The sequence below is a fragment of the Ammodytes marinus genome (assembly GCF_949987685.1).
Source record: "Ammodytes marinus genome assembly, chromosome: 20".
In the NCBI taxonomy this organism is placed as follows: Eukaryota; Metazoa; Chordata; class Actinopteri; order Uranoscopiformes; family Ammodytidae; genus Ammodytes; species Ammodytes marinus.
The window spans coordinates 12,042,583-12,065,478 of NC_137224.1; the positions used below are offsets into that span (position 1 = coordinate 12,042,583).

At 40.8% G+C, this 22,896-nt stretch overlaps 2 protein-coding genes across 3 annotated transcripts; one reads left to right on the forward strand and one right to left on the reverse strand.

Moving 5' to 3' along the window:
* Positions 1 to 8,352: 8,352 nt before the first annotated feature.
* On the reverse strand, positions 8,353 to 9,980 carry vkorc1 (vitamin K epoxide reductase complex, subunit 1). The gene is made up of 3 exons (XM_080049117.1): positions 9,745 to 9,980; positions 9,313 to 9,422; positions 8,353 to 9,054 (listed from the first exon to the last, which is right to left on the reverse strand). Exons 1-3 carry the CDS (start codon positions 9,912 to 9,914, stop codon positions 8,843 to 8,845), a joined length of 492 nt encoding a protein of 163 aa, XP_079905243.1. The 5' UTR covers positions 9,915 to 9,980; the 3' UTR covers positions 8,353 to 8,842.
* Positions 9,981 to 11,325: 1,345 nt separating this feature from the next.
* mapk7 (mitogen-activated protein kinase 7) lies at positions 11,326 to 22,352 on the forward strand. 2 transcript variants are annotated; one of them, XM_080049113.1, is made up of 7 exons: positions 11,326 to 11,426; positions 12,832 to 13,112; positions 13,275 to 13,440; positions 14,391 to 15,952; positions 19,014 to 20,086; positions 20,309 to 20,439; positions 22,201 to 22,352. In XM_080049113.1, the coding sequence occupies exons 2-7, from the start codon at positions 12,836 to 12,838 to the stop codon at positions 22,346 to 22,348; spliced, it is 3,357 nt and encodes a 1,118-aa protein (XP_079905239.1). In that variant the 5' UTR covers positions 11,326 to 11,426; positions 12,832 to 12,835; the 3' UTR covers positions 22,349 to 22,352. The 2 variants fall into 2 exon arrangements, with proteins under 2 accessions (XP_079905239.1, XP_079905240.1); XM_080049114.1 differs by lacking the exon at positions 11,326 to 11,426 and adding an exon at positions 11,506 to 11,574.
* Positions 22,353 to 22,896: the final 544 nt, after the last annotated feature.

Below are 22,896 nucleotides of genomic sequence, written 5' to 3' on the forward strand. Positions count from 1 at the left end.
GTTATATTAATATGTTTATGGTAAAAAAAATACATGTGTCTTTCTTCAATAGCTTCTTATTCATCTGACTCAATGTATCCAAATTATTCCAAAAATAAGTAGGCCTAGTAAACAGAAAAAAGTTGTTCACACAAAATTCCTCAGATTTAGCCTCTAAGGGTGTATTCACACATGCCGTGTTTAGTTCGGTTGAAACGAACTCAGGTGCACTTCCGCCTTCGGTGCGCATCTTAAAGACATGTGTGAATCTGGTGTGAATACAGTAATCGCACTCGGGGGCGGACCAAACAAACGCTCCGAGACCCAGCTGAAGAGGTGGTCTCGATGCGCTTCAAAACGCACTCTGCTGCTGTTCGTTTGTGGTGTGAATTTGGCCGGACTCGATCCGACCCAATTGCAGGAAGCACTGCGCCTTTTCTTTTTTAATAAATCGCCATCAGATTCACATTATGGGAAAGTGTTGTTGTCGCCATTGTTAGGAAGATTAGTTGTGGTTTGACCTGGAGCCCCGAGCGTAAATATTGCATTTGATAATGACGCATACACATGCTGATATAGCGGCCTTAGCTATGTTTCAACCCATTCAATTGAATGGGGCCCCGCCCTCTGGGGGGCCCCCAAGCCCCCCCTAAAAAAAATTAAAAAAGATGTTTTTTTTTTTTTTTGATAAATAATTCTTGAGCAGGCTACCGGGCCCTAGGCCTCATAGTAACTTTTCATGTTGCATTGTCAAAGAGCTCAGTCACTCATGTCAATAACAGGGTCCAAAAAGGAATAAGCCTAAATATAAGGAAATAAATCATCATGGGCCCCTCAACTAGTAGGGGGAGAAATACAAAAGCATAAGAAAACAGCATTAGTAGCTCTGTCCAAGGGGCTTCATGATGAGCCTTTAGGGCCCCCACACACATACAGGAATACGATTTCTATGTGTAAATTCTATGCTGTTCATAAAAAGTAGCTATCCACCCTGTATCTGTTGAAATGAGTCTCTCCATCATAGAACATGAGTCTGCAGACCAATCTACTGTACTGTTTTTACAGTAGCAGAGTAAAGAGTGCTGCCTGATTAAGAACAATCTGAAAAATAATGTTCCTGCTGCATCTCAGGATTTGATATAGCCTCTAAATGTTCCCCTCAAAGTGCACCAGATTGATGCATTTTTAATTCAAAAGGCACACATTTTCTTCCGGGGGGGATGCCCCCGGACCCCCCAACAAGGACCAGGGTCCCTCCCACAGTATCCCTAAATCCTGTGAGAAAAACTGACTTCATTAATATGTTTTTACCATTAATTGTATATGTGCTGAAAAGTCAGTGTACCTGACTGGATAGGTAGTGTAGTGTATTAACTTCTTAAAGCACATTTCTGTAGACTGGCTGAAAGGCCTAACAGTTTACCAACCCCCATTTCATAGGAATGTGTAAGTTGGCGATGAGTCCTGAGCTTCTGTAAATCACCTTATTTCTGTTTAAGTTAAACCAGACACTTGAATGACTGTTTTATAGGTTTGAGTTAACATTGGCCGGATTCGGGCCTTTCCCAGCCATTAGGAAAGAGGTGATAATATACGGCCACTGTCCAAAACTGTTGGTGTTACTGGTCAAGCCCAGACTTCAGGCCGCCAGGCCGGACAGTGTCTCTGTCAATCTATTCCACAGATGTTTCGGAGGGATGATTGCACAATAGTTAAAACCCACCAATTAGACAAAGAGTGTCGTCTTTGACGACCAATCAGTTTACGTGAACCCTGGGATAAGAGAGCCTGCAGAGCAGCATTCAGGGGGCTTTTTACGTTTGACCAGGATCAGTCTTGTACCTTCCTCTGTTTCAATTTGGCTAAACTACTCTGACTTTTATTTGGCTTCGTTTACTGCAGTATGAGATTTGTTGTGTTAAATAAATTAAGCTGTTCCTGAAAGCCTCCTCAAACCTGCGTCAGCTGTCAACTTCTTTCATCACGCCACACCACCACCAGAACCCAGAAACTACAGTAGGAGTGGGGGGGCCCTTTAAGAGTCTGCACCCAGTGGCCCATCATCTCATAAAACTCTACAATCTGTTTTCTTTTTGCGGGAAGCATGCACAAGCATGCACAAGAAATATGTATTAAAAAAATAAAAAATAAAAATAATTAAGATTTTTTTTTTCAAGAAAATACAAAAAAAGTGGGGGGCCCCACACTAGGTCTTGAATGGGGCCCCCCAGATCGTTAAGGCCGCCCCTGCTGTTATGTTCAGCGATCAGATGTAGGCCTTTCACACCAAAATGAACCAAGAGTCAGTTCCAGGCTGGTGTTGGGGTCAGTTCAAAACTGGTTACAGCCTTATCCCAGTTATGAACCGGTTGGTTTCACATCGACCGGAGACAGCCATGGAGCCGGCAAGAGAGCAACGTCATGACGTCACTGTAAACGTGTGTGTACGTCACCCGACGCCGCTGCTCTTGTGGCTAACGCTAAAGCTACCGCTAGCTTTAAGCACAACAACAGCGGCGAATACGTCTTATTTTTACACTTGTTGGCTCTCGCTTTGCTTTCTTAAGCAAACAGGACCCATACAGCGTATTCTCGCCGGTCAATTTGATCGCTACGTTCGGTAATTATGTTATGTTTACGTCTCGTAGTAGCGGTGTTTTTAAATATGGCGGGCATGAGGTTTGAGTTGCTCTGGTTGGTCAGGATAATCCCTCCCCCAACCGTTCGCGCAAGCAGTTCTTATCAAACCCTGCTCAATCCTGGGGTATGAGTTCCCCCGGTTTTTACGGCCCGGAGCAGGCTCTCTGGCGGTGTGAAACCAAAACACTGGCTCTAACTCCGAACAAGCCCAGAACTAGCTCCGATTTTGCGGCGGTGTGAAAGGCCTAATGGAGAGGAGAGTCTCCCGTAGCCTACAGTGCCAACAGGTTCACGCTGCGCTTTGCATGAAGTGTGTGTTTTTATTGTTCTTCCCAACGGGACCGTCAATACTGTCCCCGTGTCAGTTTGGAGCTGAACTGCGCCGAACTGACACCAAGCTGATACACAGCTTAATCAGCTGTGTCAGTTTGAGCTTATTCTTCTCGCGAGCCGCGCGTCCAGCAGCAAAAATACAGTAACAATTATGTTTCACATCGTAGGCTACAAGCCACATAACGTGGCATTGACATAGGGCTACATATTATAACCATATGAAACAACAATAATTTTATGTTTTTCTTCTTTATTTATAGGCTAGATGTAGGCCTTTTTATTATTTTTAACCCCATATTATATCAATGATAAATTCGCAGTTTTTACTTCGTTCTTCCTGCTTCTCTCCACCCCAGAATGTCTGTCCAATTAATGAATGACCTCAGATCACGTGTGGTTTTGCCTCGTTATGCTGGTTCACTTGCAAAAGGGGCAATATGAAAGTGGACCACACCAAAAAATAAATTCTAAATTCTATTTGGTCTGGACCAAAGCAAGTGAACTAACGGACTTCCATGTGTGAATACACCCTTAATTTTCCTCTCAAAGTGCACCAGATTCATGCATTTCACTTTAAAAAGGTAAAAAAAAATCTCCCGGGGGGGCATACCCCCAGACCCCCCTAGGAGAGTCGGGATCTCGGCTGGCTACTATTTTCACCCAGCTGGACATCGGAGGCACTAGCGAAAAACACTGCTGCTCCTTTCACCGCATGTCTGTTACCCGTTGGAGTGCCCGCATAGTGGCCGTTAAAAACAGTTGCAAATCACTTACAATCACTCGTAGAATAAGACAACAATTAATACATAATTTACATAATAATACTCTGACTTGTTAAGTCATTAATTGTAAAAAAGGAAACAAATTGGGTGTATTACACCAGGCACCATCAAGAACACTGAAAAACAATAAAATTGAAGGTGTCAATGAATGGGGTAGAGGGGCCCACACCGATATTCTTTCAGGGGGCCCAGAATTCCTAGCAATGGCCCTGTCTACGCTGCAGAGTGGATCATGACTCACTCAAGGAAGTGTGGAGAACTACCAAGTGCGGAGGTAAACTATGTGAGAGAACAAGATAAGGAACAAAAAAACAATTTGAGGCATTGTGATGTTGAGCAACAAGCTTAAAAGAAGCTATAATTAGACAAACATATCAGTTTGGTTGTGTCTGAGTCTTTGTGTATTTTCTTTGCAAAGTCCCATCTGTCTGCACTGTAAGTCAAGTGGTTTGAGGAACAATGACGAGAGCTGCTGAAACCTTTGTTTTAGGGCACCATGTAACCTTTACCTATACAGGCAGTCTTTTAAAGAGTAGCTTGTGAAACTCTGGTAGCACGCACTCCGTTGAGTATTTAAACATTTTTGTAATGTCAGTTTGCTAACAGGACTTCATGTGACCTTCAATTTCCTGTAATAAGAGCTGGGCCATTTTCTTTCTTTAAAAAAGCACACACTTTATCTTTAGCTATTTCTAAATTCAATTGTGATAAGTGATATCTAAATTCAATTGTTTGATAAGTGCAAAGGTGTTTTACTGGTTCCTTTTCCCGTCATCAGCAGTGTTTATCTGCAATTTGATAAGAATATTTTGCAAGTATAAAGAGTCCCGTTTCCCAGGTCAAAAATGTAATTTCCTTCTTTATTTTTATTTTTTTCAAATCAGGATGGTGTATCAGCCAACTAACAATGCACTGTTACTACACTACTGTACTCTGTACATAGTTCCCAGTAAATGTAGATACAATTGCGGCCAAATTGGGATGTTTTCCCAAACTACTGATGCATTGACTGATACTGAGGAAGTACAAAGTTAAATATACAGGTCCTTCTCATATAATTAGCATATTGTGATAAAGTTCAATATTTTCTGTAATGTACTGATAAACATTAGACTTTCATATATTTTAGATTCATTACACACAACTGAAGTAGTTCAAGCCTTTTATTGTTTTAATATTGATGATTTTGGAAAAAAAGTGAAGAAAAACCAAAAATCCCTATCTCAAAAAATTTGCATATTTCATCCGACCAATAAAAGAAAAGTGTTTTTAATACAAAAAAGTCAACCTTCAAATAATTATGTTCAGTTATGCACTCAATACTTGGTCGGGAATCCTTTCGCAGAAATTACTGCTTCAATGCGGCGTGGCATGGAGGCAATCAGCCTGTGGCACTGCTGAGGTGTTATGGAGGCCCAGGATGCTTCGATAGTGGCCTTAAGCTCATCCACAGTGTTGGGTCTGGTGTCTCTCAACTTCCTCTTCACAATATCCCACAGATTCTCTATAGGGTTCAGGTCAGGAGAGTTGGCAGGCCAATTGAGCACAGTAATACCATGGTCAGTAAACCATTTACCAGTGGTTTTGGCACTGTGAGCAGGTGCCAGGTCTTGTTGAAAAATGAAATCTTCATCTCCATAAAGCATTTCAGCAGATGGAAGCATGAAGTGCTCCAAAATCTCCTGATAGCTAGCTGCATTGCCTTTGATAAAACACAGTGGACCAACACCAGCAGCTGACATGGCACCCCAGACCATCACTGACTGTGGGTACTTGACACTGGACTTCAGGCATTTTGGCATTTCCTTCTCCCCAGTCTTCCTCCAGACTCTGGCACCTTGATTTCCGAATGACATGCAAAATTTGCTTTCATCCGAAAAAAGTACTTTGGACCACTGAGCAACAGTCCAGTGCTGCTTCTCTGTAGCCCAGGACAGGCGCTTCTGCCGCTGTTTCTGGTTCAAAAGTGGCTTGACCTGGGGAATGCGGCACCTGTAGCCCATTTCCTGCACACGCCTGTGCACGGTGGCTCTGGATGTTTCTACTCCAGACTCAGTCCACTGCTTCCGCAGGTCCCCCAAGGTCTGGAATCGGCCCTTCTCCACAATCCTCCTCAGGGTCCGGTCACCTCTTCTGGTTGTGCAGCGTTTTCTGCCACACTTTTTCCTTCCCAGACTTCCCACTGAGGTGCCTTGATACAGCACTCTGGGAACAGCCTATTCGCTCAGAAATGTCTTTCTGTGTCTTACCCTCATGCTTGAGGGTGTCAATGATGGCCTTCTGGACAGCAGTCAGGTCGGCAGTCTTACCCATGATTGCGGTTTTGAGTAATGAACCAGGCTGGGAGTTTTTAAAAGCCTCAGGAATCTTTTGCAGGTGTTTAGAGTTGATTCAGATGATTAGGTTAAGAGCTCGTTTAGAGTACCTTTTCATGATATGCTAATTTTTTGAGATAGGAATTTGGGGTTTTCAAGAGCTGTATGCCAAAATCATCAGTATTAAAACAACAAAAGACCTGAAATATTTCAGTTGGTGCGCAATGAATCTAAAATATATGAAAGTTCAATTATTATCATTACATTATGGAAAATAATCAACTTCATCACAATATGCTAATTATATGAGAAGGACCTGTATATCGATGACAGAGGAGGAAATACCAAAAATAACAATTGTAGTAGATATAACCTTTTCTATGAATGTATAATGAGCTCAAGGTTCTCATTTTCATTCAAACCATAAAAACTGTCAACTTTCAATCTTTATACTGATATTTAACACTTAAGTAGGAGACAGACAGTCAACCTTCCCTGACTTCTATCTGTCTGGCACTGCACTCAGTGTGTGCAGTGAAATTACATACTTGGGCCATATTATGTCTAATGACCTGTCTGATGACGAGGATATCTATAGGCAGCGTCGGAAGCTGTATGCACAAGCGAACATGTTCTGCCGTAAGTTTAGTATGTGCTCTGTACCTGTCAAAATCTCACTCTTTAGAGCAGGGGTGTCCAAACTACGGCCCGCGGCCCGCTTTTTATTGGCCCGCGGCCGATTTTAAAAATATAATGTAATATGGCCCTTTGAAAAAAAAAATATATATATATATATATATATATATATTTTTTTTTTGCATTTCTTAGTTAACCCACTAGTGCAGGGGTGTCAAACACTGATTGATTGGCCCGTGGCACATTTTAAAAATATAATGTAATATGGCGCTTTTAATTTTTAAATTATTTAAATGCACTCATTATATTACAGAGAAATATGTCCCATAAAAGAAAAAGAGCAACAAGCCCATCCCAGAGGACCCTGCATAATATTTTATTTTAAATTAATATTATTATGGAAAATCTGTGTCCTTCTCCAATAGCTTCTAATTCATCTGACACGGTGTCTCCATTTTTTTTCATACAAAATTCTTCAGATTTAGCCTCTTAATTTCCCTCTCAAAGTGCACCAGATTCATGCATTTCACTTTAAAAGCTTTAAAAAATCTCCCGGGGGGGCATACCCCCGGACCACCCTAGGAGGGTCGGGACCTCGGCTGGATACTATTTTCACCCTGCTGGACATTGGACGCAAAGGCAGAAAACACTGGGTGTATCATTGGCATATAAACAAGAGGGGAAATGTGTCTGGTTAATGTGCAAGGAAAGTGTTGCCGTGAATGTCCTGATAAATGTGTTATTTTTGCAAAGTGGCCCGGCCCTTCGTAGATTTTTCTGTATGTGGCCCTCAGTGAAAAAAGTTTGGACACCCCTGCTTTAGAGCGTATTGTACGCCGCTGTACAAGAAGCTCCAGTGCAAGCCAAATGTTTGTAAGTGTTGGGGTCCCTACCTGCTCTGCTGTGTTACGTGGCCTGATGTATGTTTATGTGTAGGGCATCTGAGTCTGAAAATAACTTAATTGCAGTTTTGGCTAACCCTCTATGCAGTTCGGTCAGATTTTCTTCCAGACTGTGGAACCATTGGCGATCATGTCTGTATGCTTGGCACTGAATATTGTGAAAGGCTGTGTATTTTTTACTCTGTGTTTGTGTATTTGTTTATGTTGTTTGTGTTGATATGGATCCCCCTGGGTCTGAAATAAAGAATTATATATATATATATTAAATACATCCGTTGTGCTCAGGAGCGGGTTTTGCAGTTTTGTTTTTGTTTCAATCTTAAACACTTCCTGTTTACGTGGCCAAGTGTCCTGAACTGAGCAACTGAACCAATTGCTCCTGAAAGCCAGCTGAGCACCTTAAAACAATTTGCATTATTCCATTAGGTTTATGTTTGGCTTACATTACATTTGTTGATGTTTTTGTGTGTGTGTGGAGAGGGGGGGGGGGGGGGGGACTAGGCTGTGTTAACTGGTATGTATACAAAGGGTATGTAGCCTAACAAAGGGGACCACCGTAGCTAGCAACATACCTGTTTACAGAGCCTTGGCTGTGTATTAACACAATTTTTATTCATTTTTTATCATTCTACTCAATCCTACACAATTTTACACTTATTTATTTTTTAAAGAAAGGATGACTGCACATATTCCTTTTTAGAAATACTTTCTATTGTAAAAACAAATTTCATAAAAAAAATCATATTCTATGACTTTTTTCCATGTTGATAGTTATTGTACTGTATGTTTATTGTATGCACCATCAGACTATGAACAATCCTTTCTGTGTTTGAACATACAGTACTTGGCAATAAACCTGATTCTGATACACGATAATCCTGGGCATTTAGCCTCATCTACTGGATCGATTGAGTAAAGGCATGCCTTTGTATCGCTTTACCACATTGTTGTTATTTATTTATATATAGGATTTATGTTGACATCACAAGCTGGGTCTTAATCTCACAAGACAAAAATTATGTAATCAGCAGCATCACAAATGCACATGCATACATAAAAATTAAAACTGCGTTATCAAGTCGCAAAAAATAAAATATGAGGTGCATTTCCAATCCTGTTTCTCTGAGAAGTCTTGACAGGTGTTCACAATGCAGCCATACTGTGGGGTGAGAATTTAATTTCCATATCCAGTGCAGAGCACAGTGTTTTAAATGAAAATAGTAAAAATGGTGTTGAATTTTGCAAGTAACACTTTCTATCTAGCCTTTTCCTTTATTCCTTGCAATGCTCTCTTTCGTTGCAGGTTGGTGAAGAGGAGAGCAAAGTTGATGATGTATGTTGACACGCAGACCATGCAGAAATCCCCCAGAACAAAGGCGAGAATGAATGCGAGATAGAGAGAGCCTGCCACAGACACCCAGGAAGAGAAAACCAAAAACAGTGCTGCGTTTTTGGACAGAGACAGTGCTGCAGAAAAAGAAAATCACAAAAAACACAAACAAACACAGATGAGCTCAGTTCAATCAATAGGCTACCAGACATTACACATGCAATATCTGAGAAATATAATGTTTTAACTCATTATCATATTACGATGTTGTTATATTTATTTGAAATGCAGGCCCAGACATAATTCACTGACAAGCTTGATTTCAAAGACTGTATATTTTGCCTAAAAACAAAAAGCACTGCTCTGTAATTTACAGAAGAGAATGACAGACTAACCGAGGCCCATCTGAAGAGTGTAAAATATGATGCCAAGCACACTGTTGGGCTGGTTCAGATGGCTATCTTCAGCTGCAAAGTACTGGACCAAGCCAAAACCTCGTCCCCATCTGCCAAACAACAGAGAAAACACATTATTGATGGGAAAATGAAAATATAGTCTATATAGCCTACCATGGTTTATAACGCATGTCATTTTCAGGGAATCAATTTTAAACGTGTTAGTGTCCGTGTGTATAGTAACTGATGTGTGAAGCAATGCAGAGGATTTTAAAACGTGGCAATGAACGGGGGTGGGTGGGTCGGACGGACGTGAAACACAAATGATACAACTGTCGCCAAAGTAGAGCATGGGGATTCTGCACAAATCAAGCAGGCACGAGATGGTGGGATAAAAACAACAAAAACGAGGACTGAAAGCTGCAAACATACCTGGAGGAAAACACTTTGGAGCAGCTCACAGACTCCCCCAGGTCGCACATCGCCCTATAATCTGGGTTTCTCTCTCGGGACAGCTCGACGTGGAGCGCATAAACGGACAAAAACAAACCGAAAACGCAGAGAAATGTTTGCGCTTTCCTCTCCCATTTCGGAAATGCCATAATAATTTATGACAATTATTTAAATATTTGTGGAATTTCCCGAGTTAGTTTCCTTTCAAACTTCTATTCCCTAAACCCTCCTTATAGTGGCCAAAAGTGCAACGTGTGGTTAAAAGTCAGGTCCTCTCTTTTGATTGGTCAGGTGGATTTTGTCAGTGCCTCTGATTGGACAAGCGAGCACAGATGTTGGAGCAGCCTGGGGGAGTGTATTTTGTAATGGTGGGCTATTTACTGTGGACTTCAGTCTGTCTGGCGCACCACTGCAGCCTTTTTTGCATCACACTGGAGCCTATGTGCCCTGTAGGCCTACATTGTTCCGTCTGCTGCCTGAACACAGCACTATGATGGATAAGAGCTGGAAGAAATAGCCTACTTAGTTTTAAAAGTAGTAGGCTAATAGGCTACTCCATTTCATTCTCCAAGTAAAAGTGTTCGATGTAGGCTAGGCTACAGAAGTGTAGTAGCCTATCAAATTATTGTCCAATGTCCCAACCTTATTGAGTTGTTATGTTAGTTTATGTGCTCACATGACACATGCCTTTATTCCCAAATACAGTTGTACATAGAACCAAACTGCCATTTTGACATGAAATTGGGAATTTAAAACATATAGCAGAGTAGGCCTATCATATTTTGAAGAATATCGCATATTTTGGAATTGAGTTGAGCTGTAGGCCTAACCAGTAGCTCAGTACCTAGTGAAATATAAGTAGGCCTATTCTCAGTAAAGTAAAATATTAATACTCGAGTAAGAAGTAGGCTACAAGTAGGCCTATCTTTAAAAAAGTAAACATATAGGTCACTGTTATGAATTTATTTATTCATGCTTTCAAACACTCCTTTGAGTATTTCTTCATGCTTTCAAACACTCCTTTGACTAGGCTGTGTAGGCCTGTTATCTATCTATCTATCTATCTATCTATCTATCTATCTATCTATCTATCTATCTATCTATCTATCTATCTATCTATCTATCTATCTATCTATCTATCTATCTATCTATCTATCTATCTATCTATCTCTCTCAATCAGTCTGTCTGTCTATCTGGCCTATCCAACCAGTGTTATGACAAAGGAAGCTCCGTCTATTGTTATCCAAAGTAGGCTATGGCTATTGGTTGTAGTAGCCTATTTGTTCTACATAGGTATTGTTGTAATTTACTAGCTTCTTGTTAATTTTATTCGTGCACATAGGCCTAAGAACCTTAAGGGCAGGTTATTGTGTCCCAAATGCGGCCTCTACTGAAATAGGCCAATTGATTTCTGGAAAACCGCGTCACCACCAAAAAGACCATAGGCCTACTGTCTGCACTAATGTCCCGCCTCGCAGCACTTTCTCAGATTTTATTGGATAACCTTTCGGACGTCGCCTAATCTCATTGGTCCACACACAAAGCACTCTAACCCAACGCGGAACTGTACGAGGAAGCTGCGGACAAAAACAAGATATAGCCGTTCTACTACGGGGTTTAAAAACACAATGTAACACGGATGCTGTGTTTGACTCACAAGGTGAAAGTCTCTTCCGTTATTTAAAAGGGTTTGTCTATGTTGTCCCGGTTGGTCAAATAAACCGAGATTGTCAGGATTTATCTGGTTACCTCCATAGAAAGCCTGAGCTTCAGGTAACTAGCCGACGCCCCTGCGTCAAAAAAAGTGGGTAAGGCTGAGTCTTTATCATTTAGTTAGTTCATTTGAACCTCCTCTGTATGACAACAATTGGCGGGATCTTAAAGACTCCACGTAGATTACTTCTGTGTTTGTCTATTATAAGATGCTGTTCTAACCAGTTGTGACCTAGAGACTTCTTTGGGCTGAGAGCTACAGTTTTTGGCCACCTGACCTGATGTTTATCTGGGCAGCGCGATGGTCATGCCTAGTTTCTGTCTGGTCAGCTTATTTTATGAAGCACAATCAGCATATCAGCATTTACACAACCTCTGTTTAGTCAATGTTGTGAGTGAGCGATTGGTAAATCATGAATCCTGTAAGGTCTGATCTGTCTGTGGTGTAGCTTACCTAATGACCTAAATGACCACTGACCTTTTTTTTTGTTCGCTCCTTGTGCCCATGGGTTCTGGCATGAGGAAAGCCTTTTCTGTGAACTTACTACATTTTTTTAAAAGCATTGAATACATAAATCTAAAAATAATGTCTCTAACCAATCTTTCAGAAGTCTTATAAAAGGGGAACCATTGAACAAGCAGGTTCATCCTCTGTTGCCTCTATGTATATCTATCTACTGTATGGCATGTTGTTGACAGAGATATATGTTGTTGTATACCTGCAAACCTTTTTTATAAGATTTAGAAAACATAAAAAAAAAATCTTTCACAAGTCTTATAAAAGCAAAGTCATGGGGAGTAGGACTTTTTTTTTTAAACTGCAGTTTAAAAACCTCAAATTAAGGAATTGGTAGCATCCTTTTAGCCAATATATATATATAATTTACTAATGCCTCCCCCCTTCAGTGGCATGCAGATCAGTAGTGTCATGTTGCAACATTGAAGTGAAACAGTATTATTTCTGACATTCAGCAAATTAAAAATAACCCAACGTGTCATTTTTCTCTACAATTTTGATAAATTTAAAAGTAGCCTTAAATTCCTTTTTAAGTGGCATTAAAGTCTTAAATCCAATTTACCTCAAGCTGTCGAAACCCTGTACACCTAGATCATTGTAAATTGGCAGATTTCCACTTACATTTCCTGTTTGGTCTTTCTGACCAACAGTCTAAAACCTAAAGATATTGAATTTAGTATAATATAGGATGAAGAAAATCTACAAAAAATACTAAAATTTGACAAGCTTGAAACATTTAGTTTGGCATTGATCAATCCTGCGAAAGAAAATGTTCTGTCGATAAACAACTTTTTACCTCTTACTTACTTTCCTTTCTTTGATTGTTGATTGATAGAACAATGTCAACTAAGGTGGGCAGAGACGATAAAAATGGTCAACCTGTGTCCATGTCGCCGGAAAGAATGGCAACCGACAGAAGCAGAGAAAACCAGCACCAGCATGCGAATGAGGCAACAGGAGGCACCACAGACACCAGCACAACAGCAAAAAACTTGGCTTTGCTTAAAGCGCACTCTCTGGATGTGAAGTTTGATGTGGGAGAGGAGTATGATGTTATAGAAACAATTGGTACGGGTGCCTACGGCGTTGTTTCATCGGCTAGGAGAAGGGACAACGGTAAGGCTGATGTGATGAACAAATCACACATCACTCATTTTCTGTGCCTGGTAATACTCCATGTTGAATGTGGAAATTATTCAGTTAATATTTTCCTTCAAACTCAGTTATACACACCGACCTTCTGTGTTTATTTCTCTGGGTCTTATTTACATTTCACAGGCCAGCAGGTGGCGATAAAGAAGATTTCTAATGCTTTTGAAGTGGTGACAAATGCCAAACGCACATTGAGAGAGCTGAAGATTCTCAAGCACTTCAAACATGACAACATTATCGCCATCAAAGACATCCTGCAGCCCAACCTTCCCCACTCAGCCTTCAAGTCTGTGTAAGTGTACTCGCTTTATTTTCATTGCGGCTTTGGTGGCAAGTTACTCATGCACAAGGTTTCTCCTCAGGCTAAAAATATGAAGAAGTCTTTAAGTTTCATTGATTAAGTAAATATCTGGACATTTTGGGGACCTAGATGAAAAATGTATGTTTAACCTTCAAGTGTAATTTAAAGACCTTGCAAAATCTCGAAAATATTGATTTACATTTAACACTATTTTATCAGTTGCAATGAGTAACATCTTTCAGTTGTAACTTAAAGGTGCTGTAAGCGGAATGTAATCTTTTAGCAAACTTCCTGTCAGTTACTGCAGTTAGCAGTCCCCTCGCTCGTCCCTACGTCACCACATTAATGCACTGCGGTCTTCAAGCAGCAAGTTATCTAGCATCATCTCAGATCCATAAGTGTGATAAAACATGATAAAAACCATCAAAACAGACATTGGGAAGGATTTTTACCTGCTCCGCCATTGTAGGCGCATACACATTCACCCATCTGTTGCTCTGGCGTGCACCGGCAGTGAGACCATGGAGTGTATATACTATATCAGTGAGACGAGTGCTGGTTTGTAGCGTTCTCTCTTCTGATTGGATAACATTTTTGGGATACTACAATAAGTTTATTTGCGATTACATGCAAAGCAGCTGACTGAGAGATCGGCTTTATGAAACGCGCATATTATGTAAGTGATCACTGTATGAATAAAGAGCGATTTAACACTTATATTAACATAAATAAACTGCTTACTTCACCTTTAAAATAGAAATGGAGTTTTTTTTTCTGATGCTAATTATTAGGGTGAAGGTGCATTTTAGGACTACTACTACTAGAATATTTTTACAATTCAGCTAGTCAGTAAATCAGGAAGACTTTGGTTCTGATTGATCAATGAGAAGTTTGTAAACTGTTGAGAGCTCATCTCAGTTTTCCCCTTCATATTTATGCAGGTACGTGGTGCTGGACCTCATGGAGAGTGACTTGCATCAGATCATACACTCTGCTCAGACTCTAACCTCAGAGCACACACGCTACTTTCTGTACCAGCTCCTTCGTGGCCTTAAGTATGTGCACTCTGCCAATGTCATCCACCGTGACCTTAAACCCTCCAACCTGTTGGTGAACGAGAACTGTGAGCTGAAGATAGGTGACTTTGGCATGGCGAGGGGTCTAAGTTCCCACCCGGAAGAGTCTCATTCCTTCATGACTGAATATGTGGCAACTCGATGGTACCGGGCTCCTGAACTCCTGTTGTCTCTAAATCATTATAGTTTGGCCATTGACTTGTGGTCTGTGGGGTGCATCTTTGCAGAAATGTTGGGGCGTAAGCAGATTTTTCCTGGGAAGAACTACGTCCATCAGCTCCAGCTCATTTTGTCTGTGTTGGGCACTCCTCCCGAGGGGCTGATTGGTGCTATTAGGGCTGACAGAGTGCGCTCCTATGTTCAGAGTCTTCAATCCAGGTCTGCTGTGCCTTTGGCAAAACTGTACCCACAAGCCGAACCCCAGGCTTTGAATCTTTTGGCAGTCATGTTGAACTTTGACCCTCGTGAGAGAATCTGCGTGACACAAGCGCTGGAGCATCCTTACCTGGCCAAGTACCACGACCAAGAAGATGAGCCAATTTGCGTGCCTGCTTTTGACTTTGAATTTGACAAACTTCAAATGAATAAGGAGCAAATTAAAGAGGCGATTCTGATAGAGATCCAGGACTTTCATCAAAACAAACAGATCTCTCGTCAACGACTGCAGTTCAAGCCCTTGTCTAGGGCAAACGGCCGAGCTGCAGCACAAAGCAGTCACCAGTGTAATGCTCAGCCATCCACTGCTAACCTGAGCAAATCAACACTGGTTCCAATCGCACAGTTGGCACAACACCCACAAGCAGCACAGATACAGCAGCAACAAATGAGGGAAGTGAAATCTCAACAGCTACAAGACCACACATCAGCTGAAGGAAACCACACATTTACAAATCAGTTGCAGAACTTTAGTAAGCCTGCGTCCATTTTAGAAATTGCCTCGCCTCAAGTGACCCATGACTTGCGTCTCCTCTCTAAAAGCGAAAGTGGCCCAGTTGATGTGGACATGCCCAGTGCCAACTCAGACAGTGGTCATCCAGAGACTATAGATCTCACAACACCTGTGTCTAGTCAGGACACTCCCTCAGAACCGATGAGAGACAGCGAGGTACAAGAGCAGCTAAACAGCAGTCAGGCCACTCTGACTCAGCCCACCCAGAGCCAGTCCATGACCCAGGCGCCCACCACCATTCCTGCAACGCAAGCACAGACCATGACAGTGCTACCCAACACTGTGCCTTCCCTTTCCCTTTCTGCGGCACAGGCCCAGTCGCTGTCTCAGTCCCTCTCACAGTCACTGTCCAAGAATCCCAGGCCTCTGCCAGGTGCAGGAGAAGGAACCAGAAAAGAAGGAGCTATTTCAGAGGATACTAAAGCTGCACTTAAAGCTGCTTTATTGAAATCAGCTCTAAGAAATAAAGCCAGGGGTGGTAAGTTCATTAATTTTGTCCCACATGACTCGTATACAGTGCTGCTTGACAGTGTGTGAACCCCTTGAGCATTTTGGAATTGTATTCAGTTTAACTATTATTAATTAATTTTTTATCAATACCAGCATTTTTTATTTGAAATAACAGATGTTTGTTTATCATTTCAACATTTTTCTTTTCTGGAAATCAATTGTTAAAACAGATCAAACAAATGATTTGCCAACTTTTGTATGTGCAAAAGTTTGTGAACCCTGAGCTACAATCAGGTGGGCCAAATTGAGTGATGAAATGGACCAATATAATGAGATATCTTTAGGGAAGAAATTGGGCGGCACTAGATAAAACAGAGATCAAACCAGGTCAGTTTAGGCACACACCAAAGTGAACCCATACATGTCAGAGATGCCAAAAGGGAAAGAAAATCTCAGAGGATCTCAGTAATAGAGTTGTGATGTTGCACATTTGTCTGGGGACAGCTATCAATTAATACAAAAAAAGTTTGAGCTCCATCGGTCCACAGTGAGGCAAATCATCTACAAATGGAGAGCTTTAAGAGTGACTGAACATCTGCCTAGAAGTGGACTTCCTTTAAAAATATCCACAAGCGCCACAAGAAAAGTGATTTTTCTGGTAAAGGCCAACCCAAGCATTACATCTGGAGATTTGCAGAGCATTAACCACCACCATTCTTCACTTGGGAGAAGGTTCTTTTGGTGGTAGGCAGAGTTGCGTTTTTGCCCAAACATGGCGGTTTTGACCAAAAAGTAAAATTTTGGACTAATCTGTCCACAGAATAGACTTCCAGAAAACTTTAGGTATCTCCAGGTTATCTCTGGCACAGTTGTGACAAGCAGTTTTGTTCTTTTTTGAGACAACTTTTATTGTGGTGCTTGTGGATATTTTTGAAGGAAGTCCACTTCTAGGCAGATGTTCAGTCACTCTCAAAGCTCTCCATCTGTAGATTTTTTTGACTCACGGTGGACCGATGGAGTTCAAACCTTTTTTAAATTAATTGATAGCTGTCCCCGGGCAAATGTGCAACATCACAACTCTATTCCTTAGATCCTCTGAGATTTTCTTTCCCTTTTGGCATGTCTGACCTGTATGGGTTCACTATGGTGTGCCTAAACTGACCTGGTTTTATCTCTGTTTTATCTAGTGCTGCCCAATTTCTTCCCTAAAGATCTCTCATTACATTTGTCCATTTCATCACTCAATTTGGCCCACCTGATTGTGTTTACCTGCTCGATTTAAGTAACACAGCTCAGGGTTCACAAACTTTTGCACATACAAAAGTTGTCAAATCATTTTTTTTATATCTGTTTTAACAATTGATTTCCGGAAAAGAAAAATGTCGAATTGATAAACAAACATCTGTTATTTCATATAAAAAAAATGGTAATGATAAAAATGAATTAATGTTTAAAATAAATAAAATTCCAAAAGGCTCAAGGGGTTCACATACTTAAGCAGCACTGTAATTGGCATGGCACAATTCTTTATTAGGGCTGAGTATTGGCAAGGACTTCACGATATGATCCCTATGAAGATGGTGATGGGACTAAAAATGTTAAAACAGAGCGAACATAAATGTGGCTGTGTATGATCTGGATGGTCTTAATACATCATATCACATTATATTGATAATTCAAACACATTTTTGTTAAAATATATTTAATTCAAAGCTTTAATTCCAATTCATAACCCGGCAATTAGAGGCAACTAGCCAAACAGTTAAATCTGCAGGATTGGGGGCGCTCGTGGTGTAGTGTTTAGAGCGCCCGCCCATAGAGGCTCAGTAATTACAGTTTTTTTCGATTGCTAACCCACAGTGGGCACAACTGTAGCTCAATGTGCACAACTCTAACTACAGTCTGCACTACCAACATTCACTGGAGCTGAACAGTTCACTTCACCTGCAAAATAGGCTCAGTGCAGCAAACACTATGAATTGTCCTCACTGAGATAACACACACTGTCAGTCAGAATATGCTCAGAGTACAAACACTAGCATCAAACCCCAATACATAAATTACAAACTTTTAATCTTTACTGTTTGAATAATTTGAGTTATTTCACACAAATTACGTAATATTTCCTTTGATGAAAGGGTGAAATTCTTTCACATGAAATCGTTTATTTTATAACATACCAGTTTTTTTAGGAAAACAAAAAGAAATGAAAATCAGAAGTTTGCTTCAATAGATACACATTTTGTATATTGTACTGAAAACATTTCCAAATGTAGTATTTATCTGTGTAAATATTCTATAATTGTAATACAGAAATCTATCCTGTAATGTTGTCATTTACTGTAAGGATGCAACTCTAAGCTGTTTGTTTGCTGAAAAATTATTACAGATGCAACTTTAGATTTTTGCAGATTGGGTTGCACTCTCAACAGATGATTCACAACAGGGTCTATCAGTGTAGCCCTTACTGTATTTCATCAGACATTACAGCTCTATGTCTTCCTCCACACATCCACACTCTCACTGCCACTCTTCTCCCTCCAACAACCTGTCTTCATTGGTCCATTTCCAAAAAAAAATATATTTTTGAGCTTTCCCTTTATACTGTATATATGTTCACTAACAAGTCTAAAACAAGACATCTTAGTGTTTCAGTTGAAATTGTAATCTGCAATGTTTGAAATGCACTATAGGCATTCATCCTGTTTTGAATGTGTGGTTTACAGTTGTGGCAGTAGTGTGTTAGCATTTGAAAAAAAGGGCTGGAAATCCACAGTGTTGTGCAGGTTGTAGTTAAGCCATGAGATAGGTGTGTAGAGTTTTGAAAATTGTGTTTAAGCAATGAAAAACGAGCTAGAGTTTGGCCCGAATGAACCGCTGCTCTGCATACTGTTGTTAGAGTTTTGCACATGTCGCTCCAGTTGTGCCCACTGTGGTTTAGCGATCGAAAAAAACTGTAAAGCATAAGGAGCTAACAATATGATAGACCTCACGAAAAATAGGTATAATGACATATTGACGTATGTTTTTTTTTAACACAGCTCTATTCTTTATATCACAACTATCTGATTTTAATTTCTCCATTGCAGATGGCTGCACCTCTGTTCTGGGCATTGAAGCCGGTGGAGGCGTTTCGTCCTCCCTGTCTTCTGTTCCCGAGTCGCGACGGTCTGTCACGGCCCAGGAGCGTCAACGAGAACGAGAGGAGAAAAGGAGGAAGAGGCAGGAGCGAGCGCGGGAGAGGGAGAGAAAAACCAAGGAAAAGGAGAGAAGAGAGGGAAAGCAGGGCGACTCGCTGGGCGGGGTTTTACTGAGCGACGACGACAAAAGCCTCTTGCAGCGCTGGACAAAGATGATGGACCGCCGCAATGAGAGATCTCAGACCCCTAGTAAAGACGGAGCAAACAATAAGGACTGCAACGTGAACTCGCACCACGGGGTAGCTGTCGGTGATAACACCCAAGGAGCACTGAAGAATAAAACCGACAAGGAGGCCAGGAAGATTCCGCCTCACGAACAGTTAATCTCTCAAGTTAAACCAAACCCTAACCCGGGCATGTTTCAGCCCCCATCCTTAGTTTTCTCCATGAGCCAGAGGAAGCCTCCAGCAGATATAGTTGTTGCTGTAAGCGGAGGGCTAGATATAATGACTGTCACCAGTGGCTTTATTAAGAACAACACGCTCAAACCGCACAGCGAGAGCAATGGACAAAGTGGTTTTAACTGTTTGGGGAATTGGAGCGGGCAGCAATCAGAGGCAAGGCCACCATCACAACCAAACAGAAAGCAGCAGCCTCCTCCATCAAGCTTTCTTCAACCTCAAACCCAGCCCGACCCCCAACCTCAGTCGCGACTGCTTCCTCTGGAGAATTTTTTGACTAAAGCCCAGACACTAACCACCCGAGAGATAAATGGGAACGTGGACATCCGAGGCCAAAATAACTCCAATCCTAACCCCTCGACTGCAAGTGCTGGCCTGATGGAGAAGCTGTGTCCCTCTGCAGGAGAGAAACCCGGGCCACAGACCACAAACCCTCTCTGTGGGGCTTTAGGTGTCCCCTCACAGCCTCATCCCAGTTTAGGATTCACAGACACTGGACAGCAAGGGCCCTCCATTGCCCCGGACATCCATACAGTAACACTGCAGCTCTCTAAGTCCCAGGTTTGTCTGTTATTAATGTACACAGAGATCATTATACCCAGAAAATATGTATGTATTGACATAGTGCTGATGTTGCTTGCTTATAGAAATATTTTCTTCTATATATGAAAACAAAATATATATATATCAGGCTTAAATGTCATACTTTCCTGCTATCCTTGACCTCTTCTTAAGGATACAAAGTTCAGTTGACCCAATGTTTCCTCATGTTTCTCCTGTCAGGTGGAGGATGTTTTACCCCCGGTGTTTTCGGTCACCCCTAAAGGCAGTGGGGCTGGATATGGCGTGGGCTTCGACCTGGATGACCTTCTCAACCAGTCTCTCACTGATCTGCAACACTGTGACCGAGACAGGTATGGTTTAATACTGCTCAAATGAACAAAACCATCCATTCATAATCAGAAAACGTGCCTCTGAGAGTTGTATTAGACCTTGTTCAGCTGTGTGTGCGCTTTGCATTACGCCCTCAGTTGGGAGGTTTTCACGCCAGGTTCATCATAATAGACCCAATAGGATTATTTAACTGAATAATTTTTCTGAAGCTGTGGAAGAGATTTCAGGAGATTTGGATGTCTTTAGCAGAAATATTTATTGAAGCTTGATTGAGGAGAACAGGAGAGCAGCGCAATTGAAACATTGTATTGTCATCCAATTCTGACTCACATCCTGAGGTCAGTGTTTTAACATTGTGCTAGACACAGAAGAATTTACGACATATCTCTGCAATCTCTAAGGTCACCATGGTTGGGCACCACACATATCCAGGTTTTGTGTCTGAGCTGAACTCAGTGAACAATACAACCGTCGCATCTAGGAAGATGAGACTTTATCTGCACAGCTGACCTCAGTGTTCTTACAGGAGACAAAGCTGAACTATTGTCTGTGAGATACAGACACTTAAGACAGGCAAAATGTGTAATATTAATTTGAGCTATTAATATAGACAGGCCAGCTGGTCTAAAAACAAAATTCCCTAACAATGACATTACCATGGCTAATTGGCCATATGTACATTTAAAGCATGATTGGTCGCTATAATGGTTCCTTGTGTGGCAGTAAAAACATCCCTTTTCAAAGCAATGTCAGTTTTAAAAGATGGGGGGAGTTAATATCTTCCAAAGTGTGTCTTTTTAGTAGCAAATACCCGGTATGTCCCAATTGCATATTTATTATTTTATTTAAATACATTTCTGTGGTGTCAGAGATCACATGATTAAAAAAATTCAGTCATTTTTGTTGTACATGCAAGTGCTTTATTACACTTATAATCATTTGTCTGCCAGTTATTTTTTATTAATCAATTTATTTGCAACATGAAAAATGTTGTGTCCTACCAAAAGTTCAAAATCTAATAAGATTCAGTTTATAAATCATACATGACATACAAACATATAAAATAAGTCACATTTGGGAAGCTAGAACCGGTGAAATTATGGCATGTTTCACTGTCACAAAATAACAATTTAATTTTAAAAATAGCTGTGGATTAATTCTATGTTGATCAACTGTTTAAGCTCCATTTGGCTTAAATCTCAACAAAGACAGTGTAATACACAACAGAAATATGACTAAGGTGTCCAAATCAGTAACTAGTATTTTCCACAGCAAGGATATATCAGGTTTATAATGCTCTACAATCATGTTGTTTGAATCCAGGTCAGTATTTCAGAGCCAAGTTGGCTTACTCATGTCAACCCACCATGTCCAAACATCACATCTACGTAAAATTCCATAAATGTAGTGTAATCTGTTGAGTCTCCCAGTCTATTTAACAGTTTCAGTACATGACTATGTCAACAAATGCTGCCTTATAACAAACTTCAGAACACTGGACCCATGATGTTGTGATTTGCAATATTCCCTCTTACTCACTTGAATTAAATTGATGTTTAAAGTGAGTACGCAGAAATGTTTCAGCATATGAATGAGAAAACAGTGTTCTTGTGTCAAACTCTGAACTGGCATCATTCTGCTCAGTGAAGGTCAAACATCCATACATTTGAGTAGGGACGGATACTGCAAAGTTGGCAGCAGACATACGTGTAGTTTTAGTATTTTAAAAACAAAACAAATGGCGACGCTGAATGCTTTTTGTATTATTCCTGTTCCATCAGTTACGACTCGGCCCCCCTCTCAGCCTCCCTCTTATCTGATTGGAGCGAGGTTCACCGCATGACCCCAGCTGATCTGGAATCTCTGCAGCAGGAACTGCAGCTCGGCTCTCCAATGATCCTCTCAGATACCATCCCCCCTGATGCATAACTTTCCTTTCCTCGAGTTCAGAAGACGATCCGTGATTTTGATTTGTATAAATGTTATATTTGTTTTTAGCATGAAAATCTTGACTGAAAACGTATGAATTTAAAGTGTGCCTTTTTCTAATAGGCCTACCACAGACATGCTGCGCTTTTTTAATAAAACAAGAAATCTTTCATTACCCATCTGTGCCTCTGGACACTTAATTAACTTAAAAATGATTAGTTCAGAGTCAACCCTTTTTGTATTTGCAGTTCTAAGTGGATGTATTAAACAGGGATATAAAAGATATACATTTGAACCAGTGCACCTACTTGATTTTAAGTATCAAACACATTTTGAATACAAAATATTTATTTAATTTAGCTTGTAATTCAGGTTTAAAATAAAAATCTATCAAAACAACCTTGGATCAAAAACCATAATGTAAAGTTGTAGTAAGTACTAAGACAATGATATTATTACAGTACATGTTCAGTGGCTAATGTGCATGTCAGATGGTCTAGTTTTACCATTTAGGACAACCTTGGACTTATGTCAAACATTTTTGATTC

Coding starts and splice junctions, on each gene's coding strand:
- vkorc1 (XM_080049117.1), bottom strand. CDS start 9,914: ATGGCATTTCCGAAATGGGAGAGGAAAGCGCAAACATTTCTCTGCGTT. Junction 9,423..9,744: donor TCCAAAGTGTTTTCCTCCAG/GTATGTTTGCAG, acceptor GTTGTTTGGCAG/ATGGGGACGAGGTTTTGGCT. Junction 9,055..9,312: donor CACTCTTCAGATGGGCCTCG/GTTAGTCTGTCA, acceptor CTTTTTCTGCAG/CACTGTCTCTGTCCAAAAAC.
- mapk7 (XM_080049113.1), top strand. CDS start 12,836: ATGTCAACTAAGGTGGGCAGAGACGATAAAAATGGTCAACCTGTGTCC. Junction 13,113..13,274: donor GGCTAGGAGAAGGGACAACG/GTAAGGCTGATG, acceptor TACATTTCACAG/GCCAGCAGGTGGCGATAAAG. Junction 15,953..19,013: donor AAGAAATAAAGCCAGGGGTG/GTAAGTTCATTA, acceptor TCTCCATTGCAG/ATGGCTGCACCTCTGTTCTG.